Source organism: Apodemus sylvaticus, chromosome 2, assembly GCF_947179515.1.
Source record: "Apodemus sylvaticus chromosome 2, mApoSyl1.1, whole genome shotgun sequence".
Taxonomy (NCBI): domain Eukaryota; kingdom Metazoa; phylum Chordata; class Mammalia; order Rodentia; family Muridae; genus Apodemus; species Apodemus sylvaticus.
The window spans coordinates 179,836,768-179,859,957 of NC_067473.1; the positions used below are offsets into that span (position 1 = coordinate 179,836,768).

Genomic DNA, 23,190 nt, shown 5'->3' on the forward strand with positions numbered 1-23,190 from the left:
ATTGCAATTTCATCATTGCCCATTTTGTGTTTGTAGTATTTTAAAATATGATTTAATTTTTTTAGTTTCTCTTTTTCTATGCATGCTTGCATACATGAGTACGTGCCTGCATATAGTATGTGTGTATGTGTGTGTATGTGTGTATATGTGTGTATGTGTGTTTGTGTGTGTGTGTGTGTGTGTGTGTGTGTGTGTGTATTATACATGTACATGACAGTGTGAAAGTTAGAAACCAGCTTTTCTTTTAGGAGTTAGGCCTGGGATTGAACTGTTGTTTAGGTTCCGGTTTGGTGGACAAGTGCCTTTACCTGCCTTTAGCCATCACTGGTGTGTTTTCTCTTATCATGTTCTCTTGCTGAGTAAGCCTTACCAAACACTGTTTTAATCCTGTCTTGTCTATCATGTTCACCATACCAACTATCTTCTTACTTATCAGCTACTATCTTACTTCTCCAGGCTCTACACTTTGATCATCTATGATGTTAATGATACAGCTTCCTTCTAAGAATATCTCAGCCTAGACATGTTTCTGCATTGTTTTACCAAATGTCCATGTTTATATTTTGGGTTATATTCCTTTAAATTATCTTTAAAAGTACAGTATGCATCTCTCAGGCAACCAGAAATTTGCTGTCCACCTCCTTATGTTGTCTGCTAGATGATTTGAGTTTGCTATGAAAAGTTTGCTTGTGTTCTTAAGTAAATCCATCTGTACTTGATTATAAACCCAGAGCTTTGTACATGGGGTTTTCAATTAATGTAGACACATCACTTACAAAAGGATGAGTGAAAGAAATGACAGAAATAGGCTGTGTTAATCAAGAAGAATTCAATTAACTAACTTTTTGTCATATTTTAGAGACTTATTAATTTGACGATAAAATTTTCTACTGTTAATCTAAATACACACACATCTAAAGAATAACTTTCCTACAATATTTTTTTATATTATGGATCTCTCTCAAAATTATAGAGACATATTATATATAAAATATATAAAATATAATAATATAATTTGGGTATCTTATGTTTACTACAAAAATATCTAAATTTCTTAAATAATAGGTAAATAATTATATAAATATTATAAATATGCATATATAATCAAATAATAAAAACACATATTAGAAATATAAATTTGGTGCTGAAGAGATATTGAAGCCAAATATAAAACTGAAAGTTATCAATGGAGACAACAAGTTAAATGAGATCAGGTTGCATTGGGGAGGCACATATGTATTGAGAATCCCTAGATCCACATACTTGGAGATTTTTCTCAGTGAGTACAGTGAGAGGTGGCAACTTCAACAAGTATCCATAGGAACAAAGTAAATGATAAATTCACAGTTTGGTGAAGGTGTTAGGAGGAAGCAGACAGAAAAGGAGTTGGCCAGCAATATCAAGTAAGTTAAGAGAATAAAGGTTAAAAGTGTATAGAAGTCAAGATGGCCGAGGCATACACAGCTCCTAAATCAGGCTAGAGGCAAAATCAAGGCAAGTCTTCCCAGCAATTTCTAGCTATGGTAACCAGCATGAAGCCACAGCTGATACCAACAGTGTTTAGGAGGGACTCAGTGCATGGATGAGAGATACCACCAACAAGCAGGTACCCTCTCTCCACTTCAGTGTCAGTCCTGTAGCCTCCATGAATGAGCCTCTGTATTGGAATCCAAGCCCAGAGTCCTGTTGCTCTGCAAGAAGGAATGTATAATCTGCAGATCCTGCAGTATCCACAGAACAACTCAGAAAAGATATCAGGTCTGTTAGGAAGATGCTTGGAAAACTCTGACACCTATCATTATCCTCTCCACTCCTGAAAAACAGTCTAGACAGGAATCAAGTGAGAAGAACTCTTAAAAATTGTGACAGTGATTCTGAAGGGTATATTTTCAGTGTTGATGGTTAATAGCAGTGGTGTGTGGGGGGAAGGACTCTTTTATTTAAAGTGCTGGTCACTAGGAGTTTGGCCATGTTCCAGTGAATAAATGGATTAGATTTAGATTTTTCTTTTTTCTCCAATTTGTGGGAGGTCATGAGATGGAGATGGACCTGAGAAGACTGAGAAATGAATGTTATCAAGGTTCATTATGTAAAACTCCCAAATAATGAATGAAATGAACAATAGTGGAGAAAGTGACCCATGTGGAGGTCACTTGTGGCACCAAGAGAGAATCTTAGAATCAGGAAGCATTTGAGCAGAAGGACAGACAGACAGTGTAGGACAGGAAATGATTCAGTGAAGGTTGGAGATCTTGTAGGAATCTTTGCAAAGAGGACATCAAACAAAAGGAAGTGTTGAAAAGAATGAGGCAGATAGAAAGGTTTGGTATTGAGAAGTCAGGCATACACAGGAAGATTAACCCATAGAACTACAGAGATGGAGGAAAAGACAGAATCTAAAGTGAAGAGAAGGAAGTTGATGAATGGATCTGGATTTAATGTGGGTAAGGATGGCTCAGGAGAGATTCTGAAGTATAGATACATTGGGAGAGCCTAGAACTGGTTTCAAAGAAACCAGGTATGGTTGAAAAGAACCAAGATAAGAAATGTCACCAGGATCAATTGGAGGTCAGCAAGCAGAAGAATGCGAATTGATCCATTCTTATCTCCATGTACTAAACTTCACTCCAAGTGGATCAAGGACCTCCATGTAAAACCAGACACACTGAAACTAATAGAAAAGAAACTGGGGAAGACCCTTGAGGACATGGGCACAGGGGAAAAGTTCCTGAACAGATCACCAATAGCTTATGCTTTAAGATCAAGAATTGACAAATGGGACCTCATAAAATTACAAAGTTTCTGTAAGGCAAAGGACACTGTTAAAAGGACAAAACAGCAACCATCAAATTGGGAAAGGATATTCACCAACCCCACATCTGATAGAGGGCTAATATCCAATATATGCAAAGAACTCAAGAAGTTAGACCCCAGGGAACCAAATAACCCTATTAAAAATGGGGTACAGATCTAAACAAAGAATTTTCACTTGAAGAAATTCGGATGGCCGAGAGGCACCTTAAGAAGTGCTCAACATCATTAGTCATTAGGGAAATGCAGATCAAAACAACCCTGAGATTTCACCTCACACCAGATAGAATGGCTAAGGTCAAAAACTCAGGAGACAGCCGGTGTTGGGGAGGATGTGGAGAAAGAGGAATAATCCTCCACTGCTGGTGGGGCTGTAAGATGGTACAACCACTGTGGAAATCAGTCTGGAGGTTCCTCAGAAAACTGGACATGAGACTTCCAGAGGACCCTGCTATACCTCTCCTGGTTATATACCCAAAGGATTCCCTGGCATGCAATAAAGACACATGCTCCATTATGTTCATAGCAGCCTTATTTATAATAGTCAGAAGCTGGAAAGAACCCAGATGCCCCTCAAAGGAGGAATGGATACAGAAAATGTGGTATATTTACACAATGGAACACTACTCAGAAATTAGAAACAATGAATTCACAAAATTTTTAGGCAAATGGTTTGATCTGGAAAATATCATCCTAAGTGAGGTAACCCAGTCACAAAAGAATACACATGGAATGTAATCTCTGATAAGTGGATATTAATTAGCCCAGAAGCCCTGAATACCCAAGGCACAAATTGCATAACAAATGACTCCCATGAAGAAGTATGGAGAGGGTTCTGATCCTGGAAAGGCTTGGTCTAGCACTGGAAGGGAATATAAGGACAGAGAAAAAGGAGGGAGGTGATTGGAGAAGGGATGGAGAGAAGAAGGTTTATGGGACATATGGGGAGGGGGGATCCGGGAAAGGGGAAATCATTTGGAATGTAAACAAAGAATATAGAAAATAAAAATATTAAAAAAAAAAAAAAAGAAATGTGACCAGGATAACATCAAAGTGAAGTGCTGTTATGAGGACACATTCTTTCTGTGGAAGTTTGTTTTAAGAATAGAGCTTTGATGAAGCCATAGTACAAGAAGTTTATTACAACAAGCACTACTTTAGAAATAGTGCTAGTTTCATCTCTCTCTCTCTCTGTGAGAAAAATGCAACTTTGGAGATAAAGGATTTAATTTGGAGAAAAAGGGTAACTCTGGCTTACAATTCTATCACTGCAGGTAAGTCAGGGTTGCCGGAGCTGGACACACCCACAAGAGCAGAGGAGTGAATGTATGCATTTTATGTCTTTGCTTACATGGTTGTGCTCAACTGTTTCTTCACTCTCACAGAGTTCAGAACCTCCCTGGGGAATGGTGCTACCCACTCTGGATTGGGTCTTCCCATATTAACTTAATTAACACAATCTCCTACTGCCTTGTCCATAGGTAAACACAACATAGGCAATGCCTTATTAAGACCCTCCTCCCAGGAAGTTCTGTGTTGTGGCAAGTTGACAATGAAAGCTAGCCATCATAAAGAATCTCTGAAACTATGGCTATGGAAGCAGCAAAGGACCTTGCTCACATCATGGCTTAGATGGGCTGCCTGTGATAGTATAGCCTTGCTGTTTTCTCAGTGTAGAAGAGAATTTGAAAGGTGTTTTTAAATAATGGGGCTTCTTTGTCAATAAACTTTCATTCACTTTAATAAATCTCAGAGTTAATGGTTTATTTATATATTCATTTATTATTAATAATTCCATTCATTTACATTTCAAATAATATCCCACTTCCCTCTCTTCTCTTTCCTTTGCCTCTATGGGGTGCATCAGCTCACATGCAACCTCTCCAACACCACCCCTCTGGCATCCCCCTACAAATGGTTTATACAAAGGGAAAAAGAAAACATTTGGAACACATCTTTGGAAGTTTTGGTCTATGTGACTGGACAGTGTGGTTTTGTGTCCTGTCATGAGGAACCTCATTATGGTGGAAGGATTGGTGTAGTCAAACCATTTATCTTGTTACTGGGAAATAAACAGAATCAGGATGACATTATGGCTGCACTCCAGATGACCTGAAGATCCACCACCATGCCCTGTATATAGGAAGTGACCCATCAGATTCCATTGATGCCTCCCATCCCCAGAAAAAGTTCTGTAAGTGGAGGTTCTGGGAAACATCCCAAATTAAAGTAATGTGAGCTTCTTTCTCAATATCTATAAAAACCTAATACATGTACAGATAATATACATATGTACATGTACAATTTATGTACAGGTAACATAGACATATGTTGCATATATAAAAAAGCAAATGGGAGGTAGTAAAGTGTGTAACTCACTAAAAAGATATTTCCTAGCCAACTACATTTTAGACCAAGTTCTGCAAAGTAAGGAAAAGAAATCTAAGTTTAAAAACAATTCAATCTCAAGCCTTTTATTTTTTAAACAAATTCTTTGTGTATTTATGTAACTTCCTATCTTTGTTTACTTCCAGGGATTGTAGAAACAGGAATGACCACTGGCCCTTTTATTGGACTTCTGTTGGGATCTTACTGTGCAAACATTTATGTAGACACTGGGTCTATGAATTCAGGTAACACAATGCATTTTATTTATACAGTCTGGTCCCAGAGGGTGGGAGAATGCTCAGAAATGTTATACTACTGCCTCCTTTGATCCTATTAGGTAAATTATCACATTAGATATGATAGACCTAAGGGAGCAGTGGAAAAGATAAAATGTCATCTTCTGATTCCAAATCCACCATTCTTCAGTGTTTAGCCACATGTTTGATTTCAAAGTATCACCCATAAAGCATTTTCTTTATAAGTTTGTCACTGTGGATAAAGAAACAGATCTTCCTGTTATGTAGTAACCACCAATTTACAAAGGTTTCACATGACAGAAATGCTTATTTACTGCTGTTAAAATATATTACCATATACTGCTTGATAAAATTAATTTCCTTAATACATACACAAATCATAAAAAATAATTGGATACCATATATTTTACTTTATTAACTTTGTGTGTGTGTGTGTGTGCCTGTTGGATCTGGAGACAGTATCTGAGCTCCTGAAATGAGTGTTACAAGTGGGGGTTAATTTCCATGTATATGCTGGGAATAGAACTCAGGACTTCTGCAAGAGCAACTATAACACTTGCCTGTTGAACTGTCTCTCTAGCCCCCATCCTCACTCACTGTGATGTTTTGAGAAATGACCACATCAGGTTAAATCTAATTCCTTAAATAGTCTCAAATTCGGTTTTTCTCCATTTGAAGTTCCATGCCACGAAGCACCTTAGATCCTTTCCTTCTCACTTGATTTTAATTTCACACAGTTGATAAAACTCCTACACTTTTCTAGAGGTCTGAATTATCACAATAGACTGTCAGATGTGCAAAATTCAGAAATTAAAAAGTAGAGAAAGAAGATCTTAAGGTCAAGTTCCAAACAATAAAAGGAACAAATTGTGAATTGATTAGAAATTACATACAAAGTTTATGCTTGGATGGAATTATGATGATTAATAATTTTCTACACTCTATACCAGAAAGAGTGATGTAAGTTAATGCTATATCTGTATTTCTTTACAGATGACCTGACCATATCTGCCACAGATTCACGTTGGGTCGGTGCTTGGTGGATTGGGTTTTTGGTCTGTGCAGGAGTAAATATTCTGATCAGCATTCCCTTTTTCTTCTTTCCAAAAACACTCCCAAAGGAAGGATTACAGGATAATATGGACAGAACTGAAAATGCCAAAGAGAAGCAGCACAGAGCAAAAGCCAAGGAAGAAAACCGAGGATTCACTAAAGGCAAACATGGAATCTTTAAACTCTCTTTGGTCTTTGTGTCTGCAGTCAGTGGGTACTTGTCACTTTTCCTGAGTTAAGATCCTTTGTGACTAATCATCACTGCTCAGTTGTGTCAAATGTCTTCCACATTTATCACTTGGAAACAACTGACTTACAGAACACATGACTTACATGACTTATCTTACATTAGACTTATGAAAAATTCAAGTCAGTCTGAATACTCAATGAAAAAATGTATTTTACCATGTGTTTTGAAAAATCTTATCTTGCAGAAAATATTAGACTAAGTAAAGAAAAAAGGAAAACAGGAGTAAGTAGAAATCCAAGCTATAGATACTAGTAAAGGGAAAGTTGTTTGATAAGGAAAATGTTTAGCTGTAAGCATCTTTGAAATCAAGGCTGAAAGAGAAAACATGATAGGTGACATCATCCTCTATATTTGAAGGTGTGTGATAGATTACAGGACAACTAACTGTTCCCTTAGAACAGACTGTTTTACAACAAGCAGGGATGTGGCTAAGCAACGGTGCAGAGTAGATACGCTTCTGTGAGAAAATATGAAGGGACAATGAAGTGTTCACAATGTGCATTCTTAACATTTAATTCTATGTCATAGCTGTGTGTGTAGAGACCCTGTGGAGCATTCTCAAGAGATCCAAGTTCATGCATAAGAGGCATGGGTTGGACTCTGGAATTCTGAGAGTGTATAGTTGGAAGATAGGGATGGCCAGTGCTTTACCTGTCAAATTAGGTTAAGAGTACATTATATCCCTGGGTTTCTATTTTGTTCTGGCACAGACTTCTGTGGTGAGCATATTATTGATTATATTGCTACTTCTTCCATTATTTATAACCTCCAATACTCTTGTGCTCTGAATAGTCAGTCATATGTCAGCCTTAAACAGAAGGGCTGAGAAGCCAGTGACACTTGCAGCCATTGCAGATGTTTGAATCTTGTTAGGATCATAGCCTTATTAAAGATTCTCCAGAAAGCAAATACTGATTGTTCTTTGTATAACCTTGTGGTCTACAGATCTACCTAATTCAAAACTAGGAAAAAACTTAGAAGAGAATAAGACATACAGAAAATAACTGTGAACTATAGAGACTCATGTAGGAGGACAGGGATGTCAACAAACATGTGTGAGTTCTAAAGCTCCCAGGTATACTGCCTGCAGCCATCTCACTCATAAAGGTGAATTTTGCCATTTGAGTCCATCTCTTTTCATTAAAGTGCTCTGCCTCTGCTTCTAAATGGTGTCTTCTTGATACTTTTCTTTCAATGAAATCTAGGTAATTGATGAAGGATAGTGTAAAATTAGAAAATCAAGACAGAGACATGAAGACATGAACAGGAAAGGGGCCGTTAACTATGGACTTCAATCAAACTATTTCTAGAGAGACTGAATCCATTTTCTATAAACAGGCTACAAATTGGACTCTCACTTCTAAATCAGGGAACAGTTTTGCCTAAGTCACTTGGAAAGTGGTTGGTATACACAAACTGAGTCAGCATTCCTTATAGTGCGATTCTCATGTTGAGATGTTTAAAATATCATTAGTGCTTCTTTTCCATTAATATATATTTGTATTCACTTCATACCCCAATCACAGCCCCCTCCTCCCAGTTCCCTCACAAGGTGCTTGCCTCTATCTCTTATATCTCTGAGAATGGGGAGGCATCTCATGTCACTGCAGGACTGAACATATATGCTCTACCACTAAGGCAACAAAAGACATCCCAGTTAAGGAATAGGATCCAAGGCAGGCAACAGAATGAGTTTAAGTCCCCATTCAATTTGCTGACAATGCCCATGAAGACCAAGATGTACATCTGCTACATTTGTGCTGGTAGCCTAGGACCAGCCCTTGTATGCTCTTTGCTCCATTATTTAGTCTCTGGGATCCCCTCAAGGGTCAAGGTTAGTTGAATCTGTTGGTCTTTTTGTGTGGTCTCTGCCACCTTGGGTGCTTCAATCTTTTCCTCATCTCTTCTATACGACTCTCTGAGCTCAGTCTAATGTTTTGTGGGTTTCTGCAGGTGATTCAGTCAGCTGCTGTGTGGATCCTCTCAGAGAACAGTTATGCTAGGCTTTTGTGTAAAAGCATAACAGAGTATCATTAATAGTGTCAGGGATTGTTGTTTGCCCATGGAATGGTTCTCAAGTTGGACAAGTCATTTGCTGGCCACTCCTTCAATCTTTTCTCTATCTTTGTCTCTGCACTGCTTGTAGGCATGACAAATTTTGGATCACAGTTTTTGTGGATGGGCTTGTATCCTTATATCTCCAGTGGAAGTCCTGTCTGGCTACAGGATCCATACTCCCAGCTTCTAGGACTGTGAGGTGGATTCATCCTCATCACTTTCTGAAGCCTTCTCCATCCCAGGTTTCTAGCAAGTCCTTGAGATACCTCCCTTCCCCCATCTCTACGTCTTTCAAATCACTCTTCTTCTCCCCTCTCCAGCTTTTCCTATACCTGATCCTCCCCCTCTATTCCCTTTCAGATTTCTTTTTCCCATCCAGTTCCCTCCCTCCATACACCTCCAATGAACACTTAATTGTCACTTCTGAGTGAGATCCAGGATTCCTCGCTTGGACACTCATTATTAGCATCTCTGAGTCCAAGGATAGTACCGGGGAACTGTGTACTTTATGGCTAATAGCCATTTATAAGAGAATGCATACCATGCAGATCCTTTGATACTGGATTACTTCACTCAGAATATTTTCTAGTTCCATCCATTTGCCTGCAAATTTTATGATGTTTTTGTTTTTAATAGCTGAGCAGTATTCTATTGTATAAATGAACCACATTTTCTTTTCATTTTTGTTGTTGTTGTTGAGAGGCATCTGGGTTCACTACAGTTTCTGGCCATTACTAATAAAGCTGTTATGAACATAGTGAAGAAAGTGTCCCTCTGGTATGGTGAAGCATCTGTTGAGTATATGGCCAAGACTGATATACCTGGATCTTCAGATAAAACTATTCAAGATTGATATCTAGAGTGGTTGTAAATGTTTGCATTGTTCCCCTTGCTCTACATTCTCCCACTGTCACTTGATGTAATTTTTATTTATTTATTTAATATATATTAGTACACTGTCAAAATCTTTAAACACACCAGAAGTTGTATTTGGATCCCATTATACAAGGTTGTGAGCCACTTTGTGGTTGCTAGAAATTTAACTCAGGGCCTCTGGAAGAGTAGTCAGTGCTCTTATCCTCTGCACCATCTCTCCAGCACTGTTGCTTAAGTTTTCAATCTTAGCCAGTCTAATGCATATAAGGTGGAGTTTTAGATTCATACTAATTTGTATTTCTCTTATGACTAATGATGTTAAGTGCTTCTTGACCATTCAAATTCCTCTGTTGAGAATTGTCGTTTAACTTTATAACCCATGTTTAATTGGATTATGTGGTGTAGCTGCTAATGGCTTGGGTTCCCTGGAAAAAGAGATGGGGGAAAAAACAGGGTGGCAAGAGGAACACAAAGGCTGTAAAATGGTTCTGCTTGTTCTGCGGGAGGCTGGCATCAGGTGGCTGGGCTGCTATTCTTTGAGAACAGTGGGTCAGATCCTCAAGGGCTGGGGGAGATCACAATGTGGTTTATTAGTATCTAATTTCTTTAGTTTTTATGTAATTTGGATATTAGCTCTCAGTAGGATGTAGGATTAGTGAAGATCTATTCACAATCTATAGGTTGCCATTTTGTCGTATGGATAGTGTTCTTTGCCTTACAGAATCATTTCAGATTCAGGAGGATTCATTTATTAATTGGTGATCTTATTGCCTAAGTTATGGGTATTCTGTTCGGGAAGTTGTCTCCTGTATGAATTCATTCAATGCTATTCCCCACTTTCTGTTCCATTAGACTTAGTGTCTTTGCATTTACATTGACACCTTTGATCTACTTATACCTAACTTTTGTGCAATATGCTAAATATGGATCTATTTGCATTCTTTTACATGCAAATATCCAGTTAAAAGAGCACCATTTGTTGAAGATGCTTATTTTATTTTATTTTATAACTTTTTACCCCTTTGTATGGTTTTGGCTTCTTTGTTAAATATCAATTCTCCATAGGTATTTAGGTTCATTTCTGGATGTTTGTTTTGATTTCATTGATCAGCCTCTTTCTATACCAATACAATGTAGTTTTTACTATTAATTCTTGGTAATATAGCTTAAAGTCAGGAATGGTGATAACTACTGAAATTCTTTAATTGTCCAGCAAATTCTGTGCTAAAACCATCTGGCCCTGGGGTGTTGTTGTTGTTGTTGTTGTTGTTGTTGTTGTTTTTGTTGTTGAGAGACTGCTAATGGCTGTTTCAATATCCTTAGAGGACACAGGATTGTTTAAATAGTTTATCTGATCTTGATATAACTTTGGTAAGTGGAATCTATCAAAAAAAAATCAGCTTTATTCATTTTCCAATTTTGTCAAGAAAATCATATGTAAGATTTAATAATTCCTTGAATTCCCTTGGTGTCCCTATTTCCCCTTTTCATTTCTGATTTTATTCAGTTGGCTATTGTCTATCTCTTAGTCGGTTTGGCTTAGTGTTTATCTTATGTTGTTTTTCTCTAGAGAGCATTATCTTGGTTTTGATGAATCTTTGAATTGTTTTTTGTTTTGTTTTGTTTTGTTTTTATTGTATTGATTTCAGTCTTGAATTTGATTTTTTTTTTTTTTTTTTTTTTTTTTTGCTGTGTAAATCTCTTGTATGTGTTTGGTTCTCTATGTCTTACAGCTTTCAGGTGTGTTGTAAATTTGCTAGTATTAGAGCTCTCCAATTTCTTTATGAAAGCACTTAGCATTATAAACTTTTCCTTAGCACTGCTTTCATTATTTCCCATAAGTTTTGGTATGTTGTACCTTCATTTTCATTGAATTCTAGAAAGCCTATAATTTCTTCCCTGACCCAGTTGTCATTGAGTATAGAGTTGTTCAGTTACCATGAGTTTGTGGACTCTCTGTTTTTTCTGTTTTTGTTAATGTCCAGACTCAATGCATGATGATCTGATAATATGCAATGATTTATTTTAATTTTCTTGTATCTCTAGGGGCTTTCTTTGTGATCAAGTATATGGTCAGTTTGGAAGAAGGTTCTGTGAGGTGCTGATAATGCCTCTAATTCAAATAATGCTATGAAGTGCTGGAGAGATGATGATGCTGTCAGTGCTGCAGCATAATTTCTGAACCTTCCTAAGCTGTTAATTTGTACATTTTTGCATAAAGTATGAATAGCATTATATTCTGAACTAAAACTTTACCACATTGAGTCTCAGGCAGATTCTAAAGAACAGACAAGACATCTCTAGTGAATACAGGATATTAATAGAAGGGAGTGACAGAAAAAGAAATAAAAGAGAGGAGCCACAGAAACAATCACACCTCCTTAGATTTATTTGATGGCAAAACTGTGATCTGGTTCTTGTATAGCCAGCTGTTTCAGTAACTTCCGGACATGACTTAAACGATATGTAGTCCCATAGGGGCAAAGATTCATCTAATGCATTTTTATCAAAGCACAGAATCTGTGAGAAGGTTTCAGAAGAACGCTGGACAGAAAATACCAGGCTAAGTTCACTTGGTAACTCAACGCTCTCTTGTTTCAGATTTCTTTCTGTTTATGAAGAGCCTCTCCTGCAATCCAATTTACATGCTTTTCATCCTTGCGCGTGTGATGCAGACCAATGCATTTATCTCTTCATTTACCTTCATGCCGAAGTATCTGGAACAGCAATATGGAAAATCCACTGCCGACATAGTCTTCCTCATGGGTATGTAGTTTCATTAGTTCTTTGGTAGCATCTTCCTTCCCACAAGGTCATTGTCTTAGTTTTACTGCTGTGAGACACCCTGACATAAAAAAAATTTTAAAGATAGATATTTAATTAGAGCTGGCTTACAATTTCACACTCTTAGTTAATTTTCATCATGACAGTAAACGTGGCAGCATCCCAGCAGACAGGATGCTTGAGAAGGAACCGAGAGTTCTGCATGTTGATCTGACTGCAGCCAGGAAATACTAATTATTCTACTCTAGACAGAGCTTCAAATCCTACCCCCACCATGATGCACTTCATCCAACAGGGCCACTCCTATCCCAAGACCACACTTCCTCATATGGGCACTTCATATCGGCCAACCATATTCAAACCACCACAGACATGATAAACAGTATCTATCCTCAAGAGCATGATAAATAGTAAGATAATACCACAAGGAGACAACAAGGAAATGAAATCTGTTAGGATATTTTTATAAATTTCTTCTTTCCAGTCTTCAGGGAAATCAAGAATAATAGGGAAAGAAAGTTGCCATAAATGCAATCTCTGATCTCTCTCTAATAAGAATGAAACATCGGCACAATTATGGACATCTTGGGGAAAGATGCTATCAGTCAATTTTCATACACCAATATGTTCATTCAAAGGGGAATACAGAGTTAACTCACTGGGATTCTATATCTTACTCCCACATTTTACATCTGGGATTCAGTTCTTGCTCTCCACATTACTCCTAATTCAGTGGCTCAGACCCCTGTTGGTCTGACCAGTCTGTGCCGCCACACTCTGCTTTTCTCGTTAGTTACACTAAACTCAAGGATTCTAATTTACTCCCGAAAACTGAGGATCACAGGCTGCCATCATTCATATTATCTAGGGTTCTCTGAAAGTCCAAATCCCAATCCTCACCATCAGATATATAAGATTAAATGCAGTGGTGTAGCACTGCACAGGATGTTTAAATTCTTCTAAGCCTGGTGCATAGGGTGTTGTGTGAATCCACCCTATGCAGGACTTTCTCTTCCCCTTTCATTTTCATTCTATCTTTTTCTTTCATTCTTTTTCTTTGATTTTTATATAGGGAAAGAGAGACAGTGAGTCAAAATGCTGGACAATACATACAATGCACAAAATGTTCTGAACTTGATAAGCAGGGACTCAGCAGCAACCAAAATAAAAAATTCAGCAGCAATCTCAAAATCCCTCAGAGTTGAGTGAAATTCCCAATATACAAAGTCAAAAGAAATAAATAAAACATCTAATACCATAAATGAATGTATGTGTATGTGTGAGTAAATGTGTGTGGACAATTTTTGTAAGATACCTATAACCTGTTGAAATGATTGAATTAAGACAAGTACTATTTTAAAAGTGACTTGATAAGTATGTGAAAACATGTGAGTAGTAGGTTTTAGGATCAGTTTATATTAGAGCTAAATTTATTCGTAAGTGATATGTGTTAGATAAATTCACAATATGTTTTTATTTGCTCTCTTTTATCAATAGTATTTTACTTGCTATTTTAGGTCTTTACATGTTACCTCCAATATGCCTTGGATATTTACTTGGTGGTTTGATGATGAAGAAATTCAAGATTACTGTCAAGAAAGCTGCATACATAGCATTCTGTCTATCCCTGTTTGAGTACCTTATATTTTTTGTTAACTATATAATAACCTGTGATAATTTTCCAGTTGCTGGCTTAACTACCTCTTATGAAGGGTATGTTGTTTCCTAATGAAGATCATAATAATTTTACAATTGTCTGTAAATTTTCTTCATGGATTGAATAGAAATAGATTATTTTATTATGACTTAATATAGTGATCCATGATTATCTTGCATGTTCCTTCCACCCATCAAGTCTATAGCATCATGAATAAGTAAGCTTACTAAAGCTGAGGACTACCAGTGAGTAAGTTTTTGATTCAGTAGGCATCCAATGGTGATACCCTATTCTGCTTTAAAAAGCAAGGAAGGAAGATAACCTAGAGCTTTGTAGCCTCATTTATTCATGTTTTTATATTCCCATAAACAGATAGCACAAAAAGTTAACTATACAAGTCAGCAAACCTTTATCAGTTTCTACTCTAGTCTCAACTTTAGCATAATTGTATGTAATTCATGGTAATTCAAGTAATGTATATATTTTTATATGGCACTAGTATAGTTATATCTCATGCTCTCTGTGGTCTCAGATTTTGACTTTCAAGGTTTTCCTGGTCATATTCTATGTTACCATGCAAATTTTCAAAATTATGTTAGGGCACAGTTATACAATCAACCATTCATTTAAAATAAAGTATTTACATGTAAGTTCCCTTCAATTGGCTAGGGAGATGACTCAGTAGTCAAAGGCTTCTGAGCATGCAGGAAGACCTTAGCTCAGATCCCCAGAACCCATGTAATGCTTAAGATGGTAGAGTATCTGTAATCCCACTCCTCCTACAGTGAGCTGAGTGGCACAGGCAGGAAAACCTGAAAGTTCATGTGCCCACTACTCTGTTATTTGTGGCAGTGAACAACAAGGGACTCTGTCTCCAACAAGGGAGACGATTGTCTTCTGATATCCTCATTCACAGTGTTGTATAATGTGTCTGCACACACACATACACACACACACACACACACACAAACAAACATTCATATCTGCACACAGGACAGAGACACAGAAACAGAAACAGAGACTCAGAGAAAAAAAGATTAAAACTATATTGAATTACATTCAATATAGTGAATCATATTAGTAACATTGCTTTCAAAAGTCTTAAGAATTGTGAGATTACAATAATTTCTGATATAAAATCATGAGGGAATTTATAAATATATATGTATATTTGCACATATACATATACACATATACATATGCATATTATACATACACACATACACATATATACACATACACATACAAATACACATACACACATATACATACAAATACACATACTCACACACATACACATACACAAATACATGTACATTGGATTTGTATCTACTTTAAAGCAAGCATATTTATATTCAATTTGGAGATATACAAATTGAAACTGAGGAGGCATTAGTGTGTTTAAAGAAAATGACTTCAATATCACCAGAGTAGAGTTGTACATTCTGAATCATCTCTAGTCATGCTGACTCCACACTATGTTTGAGAACAGGATTTAAATTTAGTTTCTAGACTCCCACATTTTCCTGTTTAAATCTCATTGTCACTGCTGGACATTGTCTCAGAAGAACATCTTGGGTATTCAATCGATTGTTTTGGAAGCTAAATACAGAATCTATCTTATAAATGAAAATTGAGAGTTTTGTTCAAACTAGCCCTCATTCATTACTTCCTATTTTGCAGATCAATGAGAGATTAGTCCACTTCAATTTAGCTCTAATAGCTCTGTATTTTCCTCATATGATAGGCATTTAATGTTTCTTTTGGAAGTAATTTTAAAAAGCAGTCATGCAAACACTGGAGCAGATAACTTTTGTACCAAAAACATAATACAGAAACCACATGTTTACACATGGATTATTTTTTTCTGTTCTGTGGGAGAAGATGAAATGTGACAATATGATTCTTTCCTCTATCTCTGTCTCTCTCTGTGTCTGAGTGTGTGTGTGTGTGTGTGTGTGTGTGTGCAAGCATGCACACAAGTGCAAATGCTGAGATGAGAAAAAGTAAAGTGTTTGGGTAGTTGTTTTTAGTATCCATAACATAATTTCAACTCATTTCAGAATTCAGCACTCTCTATATGTGGAGAATAATATCCTTGCTGACTGCAACACAAAGTGTAGCTGCTTAACAAAAACATGGGATCCAGTGTGTGGGGACAATGGCCTAGCATACATGTCAGCCTGCCTCGCCGGCTGTGAGAAGTCCATTGGAACTGGAACCAACATGGTAAACATCCTTTCAATGTTTGGGCTGGCATTTTGTATACTGAATTAATATGTTTGTGAACAACTCAATCTACACTGTATATATATATATATATATATATATATATATATATATTTCTCCTTAAAATTCTTTAGTGTTATGTAAACCATGACAGGATTTGTGCATTATTTCATAATTTCAAACTCTTGAAATTATTGTTCAAAGTAACTGAGCTAAAATGCTCTGGATAGGCTGAAATGACAATTCATCTATAACGAGCACTTGCTGCTCTTTCAGAGAACATGTTTAGTTCCCTGAAGATACAAGGTGCAGCTCCCAACTCCAGCTCCAGGCCATCTGACATCCTCTTCTGTCTTCCTCAGCACCCACATGCATGTGTTTGTATATACACAGAAATAGAAGCGCATGCATAAAGCAGCATCAAATTTATAGCTTTAAATTACTCTGCACAGAATCTGCCTTTTGTCATAATAGTGTCTCATGAAGCCCAGGCTGGCCTCCAACTTGCTATGTTCTTAAGGTGGACAGAAATTTATCTTTTCTTTTGTTGTTGTTGTTGTTGTTATTGTTGTTGTTTTTGTTTATTTGTTAGTTTTGTTTTGTTTTTTGGTTTTTTCAAGACAGGGTTTCTCTGTGTAGCCCTGGCTGTCCTGGAACTCACTTTGTAGACCAGGCTGGCCTCAAACTCAGAAATCCTCCTGCCTCTGCCTACCGAGTGCTGGGGTTAAAGGTGTGTGCAACCACCACCTGGCTTTTGTTGTTTTTTGTTTTGTTTTGTTTTGTTTTGTTTTGTTTTTTGAGACACGGTTTCTCTCTGTAGCCCTGGCTATCTAGAACTCACTCTGTAGAGCAGGCTGGCCTTGAACTCAGAAATCCATCTACCTCTTGCCTTCCAAGTGCTGGGATTAAAGATGTGCACCACTACTGTCCAAAACTTAAACAAACAAACAAGCTTGTTTGTTTTGTGTGTGTGTGTATGTGTGTGTGTGTGTGTGTGTGTGTATGTGTTATGCAGTTGCATGTGCACAGGGAGGCCAAAAGGTAACCCTATCTGTTGACTCTCAGATTCCATCCACTTTGGCTTCTGGGACAGGATATCAGTGGTTTTCAGTTTACTAAAGGAAAGTGTTGTAAGCTGCCTGGCAGGTAAAGCCCCAAGGAGTCACCTGTTCCTGCCTTCAGAGAATCAGTGTTGCAAGCACATCCCCTCTGTGTTCATTTTCACATGTGTGTTGGGATGAGAACTCAGGTCCTCATGCTTGTGCAGGACTTTACTGACTGTCCCATCTTCCCAGCCTACAACATAATAGTTTAGCAAGATAAAGTGTCAAGCATTTTTCCTTGCCTCAAACATATTATAATACTGAGAGTTGGTTGATAATCAAATGAGATATAAATTTTTAATTTTAATCAGACCTGATAATATAACAATTCAAAATTACTGGCTTTATTGTTTAAGTAAACTCTTTTCCTTGGGGACATGATTACATATTCATAAGGACCCACCTAAATCACCAACACTCTGAGATATAGATTGTTTTAATATTTAGTACTAGAGAAAAACAAAACAAAGTAATACAAAATAAACAAAATAAAAAAACTATGTGCAGGCTAGAAAATTTGATCTGTATGTAAAGGCATACGTCACGTCACCAACCCTTACTACAAATTCAAAATTAGAACACACATATTAGGAAGTGCGAACTATCTCTCATCACAACTTCTAACTTCTACATACATGCCATGGGAAACACATGTCCACCTATATACACACATATGTACATACCTGTAAACAAGTACATGTATTGACACCCTTAAGGAAAACCAAACAAGCAAATAAATATAAACAAATAAAGTGTTAATTCTGCATAACTGAACTTTTGCAAATTTACTCCATGTATTGAGAAAAATAACAATTTCAAAGTCCACATTTTTACATAGGATTTATATAAAATTACATATTATGAATTCTGAGATGGCAAAAGAGAACAACAAGGAGGAAGGACCTACAATTTAATTTATTTAGTACTTTTTATTTAACGGAGTCTGTGCTCAATCTTGGGAACAGATTCAGACTAGGTGAGTGCTCTTCTCTGAATCATATCATTGATCCCAACATTTTCCTTTTTGTCCCAATGGGCTTTGTAGAAAATACAGAAGGTTTAAGTCCAAAATTGTCTTATTAGGATGCTATCTTGTTTTGTCTTCTCTTTTGACAGGTGTTTCAAAATTGCAGCTGCATCCAGTCATCAGGAAATTCATCTGCAGTTTTGGGGCTGTGTAACAAGGGTCCTGACTGTGCTAACAAGCTGCAGTACTTTTTAATCATATCAATAATTGGCTGCTTCATCTTCTCACTGGGAGCAATGCCTGGGTTTATGGTTTTTCTCAGGTGACAAATAGCTAATTTATATTTCTCTCTGTCCTTAGTCATATTGTGTACATATGTAAGTCTGTGGGGGGTGGATGGGTGGGTGGGTCAGTGTGTGTGTGTGTGAGTTGTGTGCTTGTGAAGTATGAGCTCCTATGTCCAACTAAGAACAGCGTCTCTCAGAAAACAATGTTGTGGAATCCATTTTCTCTTTTCACCTTTTCTTTGAGGCAGGGTCTCTCTTGTTAGTTCTGCTACTGTGCTGCCTGTACTCCAGCATACCTGGCACCCAAGTCCCAAGCCATTCTGTTTGCTCTTCCTATTTCCCTGCAGGAATGCTGGCATTACAGATGCTTAACACTGAATTGGTCTTTTAAGTTTTAACTATTTTACATATATTCCTTGAGTCTGGGGAGTGAACTTGAGTCATTAAGATTTCTTTTACCAGCAATATATTCCTTGGTTCCGGGGATTGAACTTGGGTCATCAAGATTTCCGTTACCCACTGTGCAGCCCCACCAATATCATTTAGATATTATTGATCATTATTAAATTTCCTTTACCAAAAATGGCCCTAGGAGTCACAGCTCCTAGAACTTCAATTCTGTAACCTATATTTATCAAGACTCTACGCCCTGCTTTATCAGACACTGCTAAATTTAACAATAAAGTTTACTGTAACTTTCTCTCCTGTCCTTTCCTATGACTGTAAGAGTAGTTGCCTAGCACTAATTTCCTATGGAGCAGCTGACTTGAAGAGCATAAAACTCTCTGTGTGAAAGGGGCTCGGCTCCCTTGGCATCCTGCTCCCCATCTATCTTAAACAACAGCAGCAGCAGCAGCAACAACAAACAATACAAAAGCATACTCTCTAACAAGGAGGTCCATGTATGAAATGATCAATACTCAACTCTCTACCAAAAAGTAAGAAAGTTTCAGAGATAAGTTTCACCATATTTTGTTGTAAGAAAGTGTTCCTTCCAGTTCTAAACTCTCCATACCCACTAACAAAGTGAAATAGTTCAGCTACCTCTTCCTTCTCTCATTGGAGTTCAAAAGCAAAGTTGAGTTAGTCTGGAGGTGTAATTCATAAGTTTATCCATGTAGACCAAACTGAGCTTCTTAATTCTCATGTCATTTCCCAGTGTTTTTCCATTTTCTTGTCCACAATCCCTTTCTATGTTGAACCCCATCTCTCCTCCTTATTCAAATCTCTTTCCTCTCTCCTTCTTTGCTTCCCTCCTGTTCATCCCCCACTTCTGTTCTTCTTTTCTTTCCTCTCTCCCCCTCCCTCCTCTCCTTGCCCCTCCTCTCCCCTCCCCTCCTCTCCTATCCTTTCCTCTTCTCTCCTCTTTTCTCCTCTTCTCTCTTCTCAGTTCCTCTCCCATCCCCTCCATTCCCCTGCTCATCCTCCTTTTCTTTTCTTCCCAGGTTCTACCCAACATACAACATACAACATACAACATACAACTCACTAAACCAAGTGTAACCAAAGGTGTATTTGGTGGGTAAAGACCATACTTTAAAAGAGCTTTTATAATGCTAATTCATAAAAATAATTTTCATTTTTTATCCTGACTGCCTTATACAACTCTCCTTCATATGTCATTACCAAAATTATCTCAAGTCTTTTTCTATAGATAGGATGGAAGAGAGAATTATCTAAAGTTGTTAGCTATATATAACAAAGAAGTATTTTTCTGAATATCATAGCCTCCATGATGATTTCTTTCTCTGATCATCTATGGAATCTCCTCTACAGTAATAAGAATTTTTATATAACATATATTAGCACTTCTTATAAACATGAAAAATACCTAGCTAATAACTTAAGAATTTAAAAAATCATTTTTCTTATGATTTCACAGTTTTAGGTCCATTAAAGTGGGTATAGAATAGTGGTCTCCACGATAACCAAAAAAAAAAAAAAAAAGACTCACCTTGATTAGTAGACATTGACCAACAAGTAAAGGGCTCAGCCGTGCTTTTAATGTGTGGAGGCCAGGGACCAGCTTTCAGAAGTCCTTACCCTCCTTTTTCCATGTAGACTTTACAGACGTAGAGCTGTATCATTCTTACTTTAGTATGAAAAGTTTAACTATTAGAATCATGAACTACTACTGTCTTTGAAGGATGCTAGCAGATATGGATTGGTATGATGAAATTTTATATATGTATATATTTATTTATTTTTCAGGTGTATGAAGTCCAAAGAGAAGTCACTTGGAATAGGATTACATGCATTTTGCATGAGAATTTTAGGTATGAAAAATTTCCCCAACACATCAGACCAATATTAGATACTTAGTACATCAATTAATTGTCTTTGAATAAAAGGCAAACATCTATATTAGCAAACAAAATGATAGCTTTTATATTAAATTGAATAAGGGTATTTATTCCTAAATCAAATATGAATCAACATGACATGGGAACAGATTTGGGTCATCCAAATTTCAGGTTCCAACACAGTAGCAGATGTTGATGTTTGTAGTTAGAGAACAAAAAATGTCATGAATAAGGCACTTCTCAAATATATCTTTGAAAGCATCTGATAGGTTAGTTATAGCAGAGCATAGAGTTCTGTGCTGTAATCTCAGATATCAGATATCTCATAGCATTCTTAGTGTTTGGATGGGGAGAACCTAGTGTCCTGTAAGGCCAATTTATCCCAAATAGCTTTATGTGATAGTCACATGGATATAATTCAGATATATGGATGATCAAGGAATTATCATTGAAAGAGAAAAATATAGTTTCTCTCTGGATCTGCGATGTCACAATTGTCCATACCCAGGAAGTCCCATGACCTGGTAGCATAATTAACATAGGTGTGCTCTACAGACTTTACCTGAACTTCTGTTTACAAGCCATTATGTTTGGAACTGATCACTCGTAATTAGTTTGGGAATGAAGAAACTACAGAAATGAAAATGTTTCCCATTACCTGAACTTTACTGAACTTAATTATACTTTCATCTTTTAGGAGATTCAAGAAAGAATCTTGAATGAGATTAAATGAGAAGGAAATATTTATGTTAGGTAGACATATGGAAAACCATCACAAGACATTTATGAAAATGCATACTCATGAGGTCCACCAAGATTATGAACTCAATGAATACATTCTTCTTGTCTTGTACATAGTTTGCATTTCTTATTTATAAAAATTAGAAACTTTATATTAATTTATAATTTATAAAAGTATATTTAGAGTATTTGATTCATAATTTTTCATGTTTATTTAAAAATAGGAAAATTAAAGTAATTCTAAATAAAATAAAAATATCTCTTTTCTTTCTTCCTGCCAATGAGCTGATTTTCTTTCTCTCTTCATTGCAGCTAGCATTCCGGCACCGATTTATACTGGTGCTTTGATAGACAGAACTTGTTTACATTGGGGAACTCAGAAATGTGGTGAGCCAGGGGCATGCAGGATGTATGATATTAATAGCTTCAGGTAAGGTAACTTTTAAGACCTAATCTTGTAGTGCATAAAATATCTCCATTCATGTCTAGCATGTCTTTGAGTGATAGTCAGAATGAACATCACTCTTTTTTATATATGTTACTATTTTCCACTATTTCAAAAGAACTTGATAAATGTATATGTGTGCATGTGTGTGTGTGTGTATTATGTTTATGTCTATGTGTATGTGTATATAAAAGCATGACTTAAATCAGACTCCCTGAATAGTAGCTCTAGAGCTATAGAGGAGACATACATCTTGAGGTAAACTAGCACGGCAGAACACCAGAGATTAAAAAACAAGAACAAAACAAAACCAAAATAACAATGTGACAGAAAGATACAGAAACATGGGACAATGATGCTGTAAGAGGGAACATATCTCTCATCTTCTACCAACTAATACCTGTGGACAGAAAGCAGGGACTCCTCTCTTATGCAGGGGTTGGGATGACAGAGTCACAACACATTCAGGTAGCATTGTATCTGACATTCTACCTCTTGGATACTCCTCAGCTCTCTCCTGCTTGTCGACTGACTAGATGGAAAACCTCAAGTATTTGTAGCACCCTTCTGTTAAAAAAAATCATGCTGAGTTATGTAGCTAGAAGGAACCTGCTGTCTAAATTTGACTGCTAGTCTCATTTCTGGGAACCTGTAACCCCCTACATCATTTAGTAGTTAGTTGCCTCATGAACACAACATTGGCTTAGTAGAGTGATTTTGGAATACTTTAATATTTGGAATAAATATGCATATGTCAAAAATATCTATTACCCCAAACAGAAGTACAAAAGCATTAAGGTATATTGTAAACAATTTACAAGGAAAATGTGCTTATAACTGTATAGAAGTTATTCTACAAGTTAGTCTAGAAAGAGTGAAAGGGTAAATTAGCTAATCTATTTCTGGAAGCTTGTGAAGTCTTCATACTTTTAATAAACATGATTAGCAAATGAAAGAAAGAATGTGAAGCTAAAGAGATGG

At 36.8% G+C, this 23,190-nt stretch overlaps 1 protein-coding gene across 1 annotated transcript in view; it reads left to right on the top strand.

The window, feature by feature from the left end:
- LOC127677743 (solute carrier organic anion transporter family member 1A4-like) overlaps nt 1–22,198 on the top strand; it is a 39,727-nt gene extending 17,529 nt beyond the window's left edge. Inside the window, 8 exon segments of the mRNA XM_052172760.1 lie at nt 5,346–5,444; nt 6,450–6,671; nt 12,295–12,459; nt 13,995–14,190; nt 16,198–16,363; nt 18,583–18,755; nt 20,932–20,996; nt 22,077–22,198. Of these exon segments, the coding sequence (XP_052028720.1) occupies nt 5,346–5,444; nt 6,450–6,671; nt 12,295–12,459; nt 13,995–14,190; nt 16,198–16,363; nt 18,583–18,755; nt 20,932–20,996; nt 22,077–22,198 (1,208 nt within the window).
- The last annotated feature ends 992 nt before the right edge of the window (nt 22,199–23,190 follow it).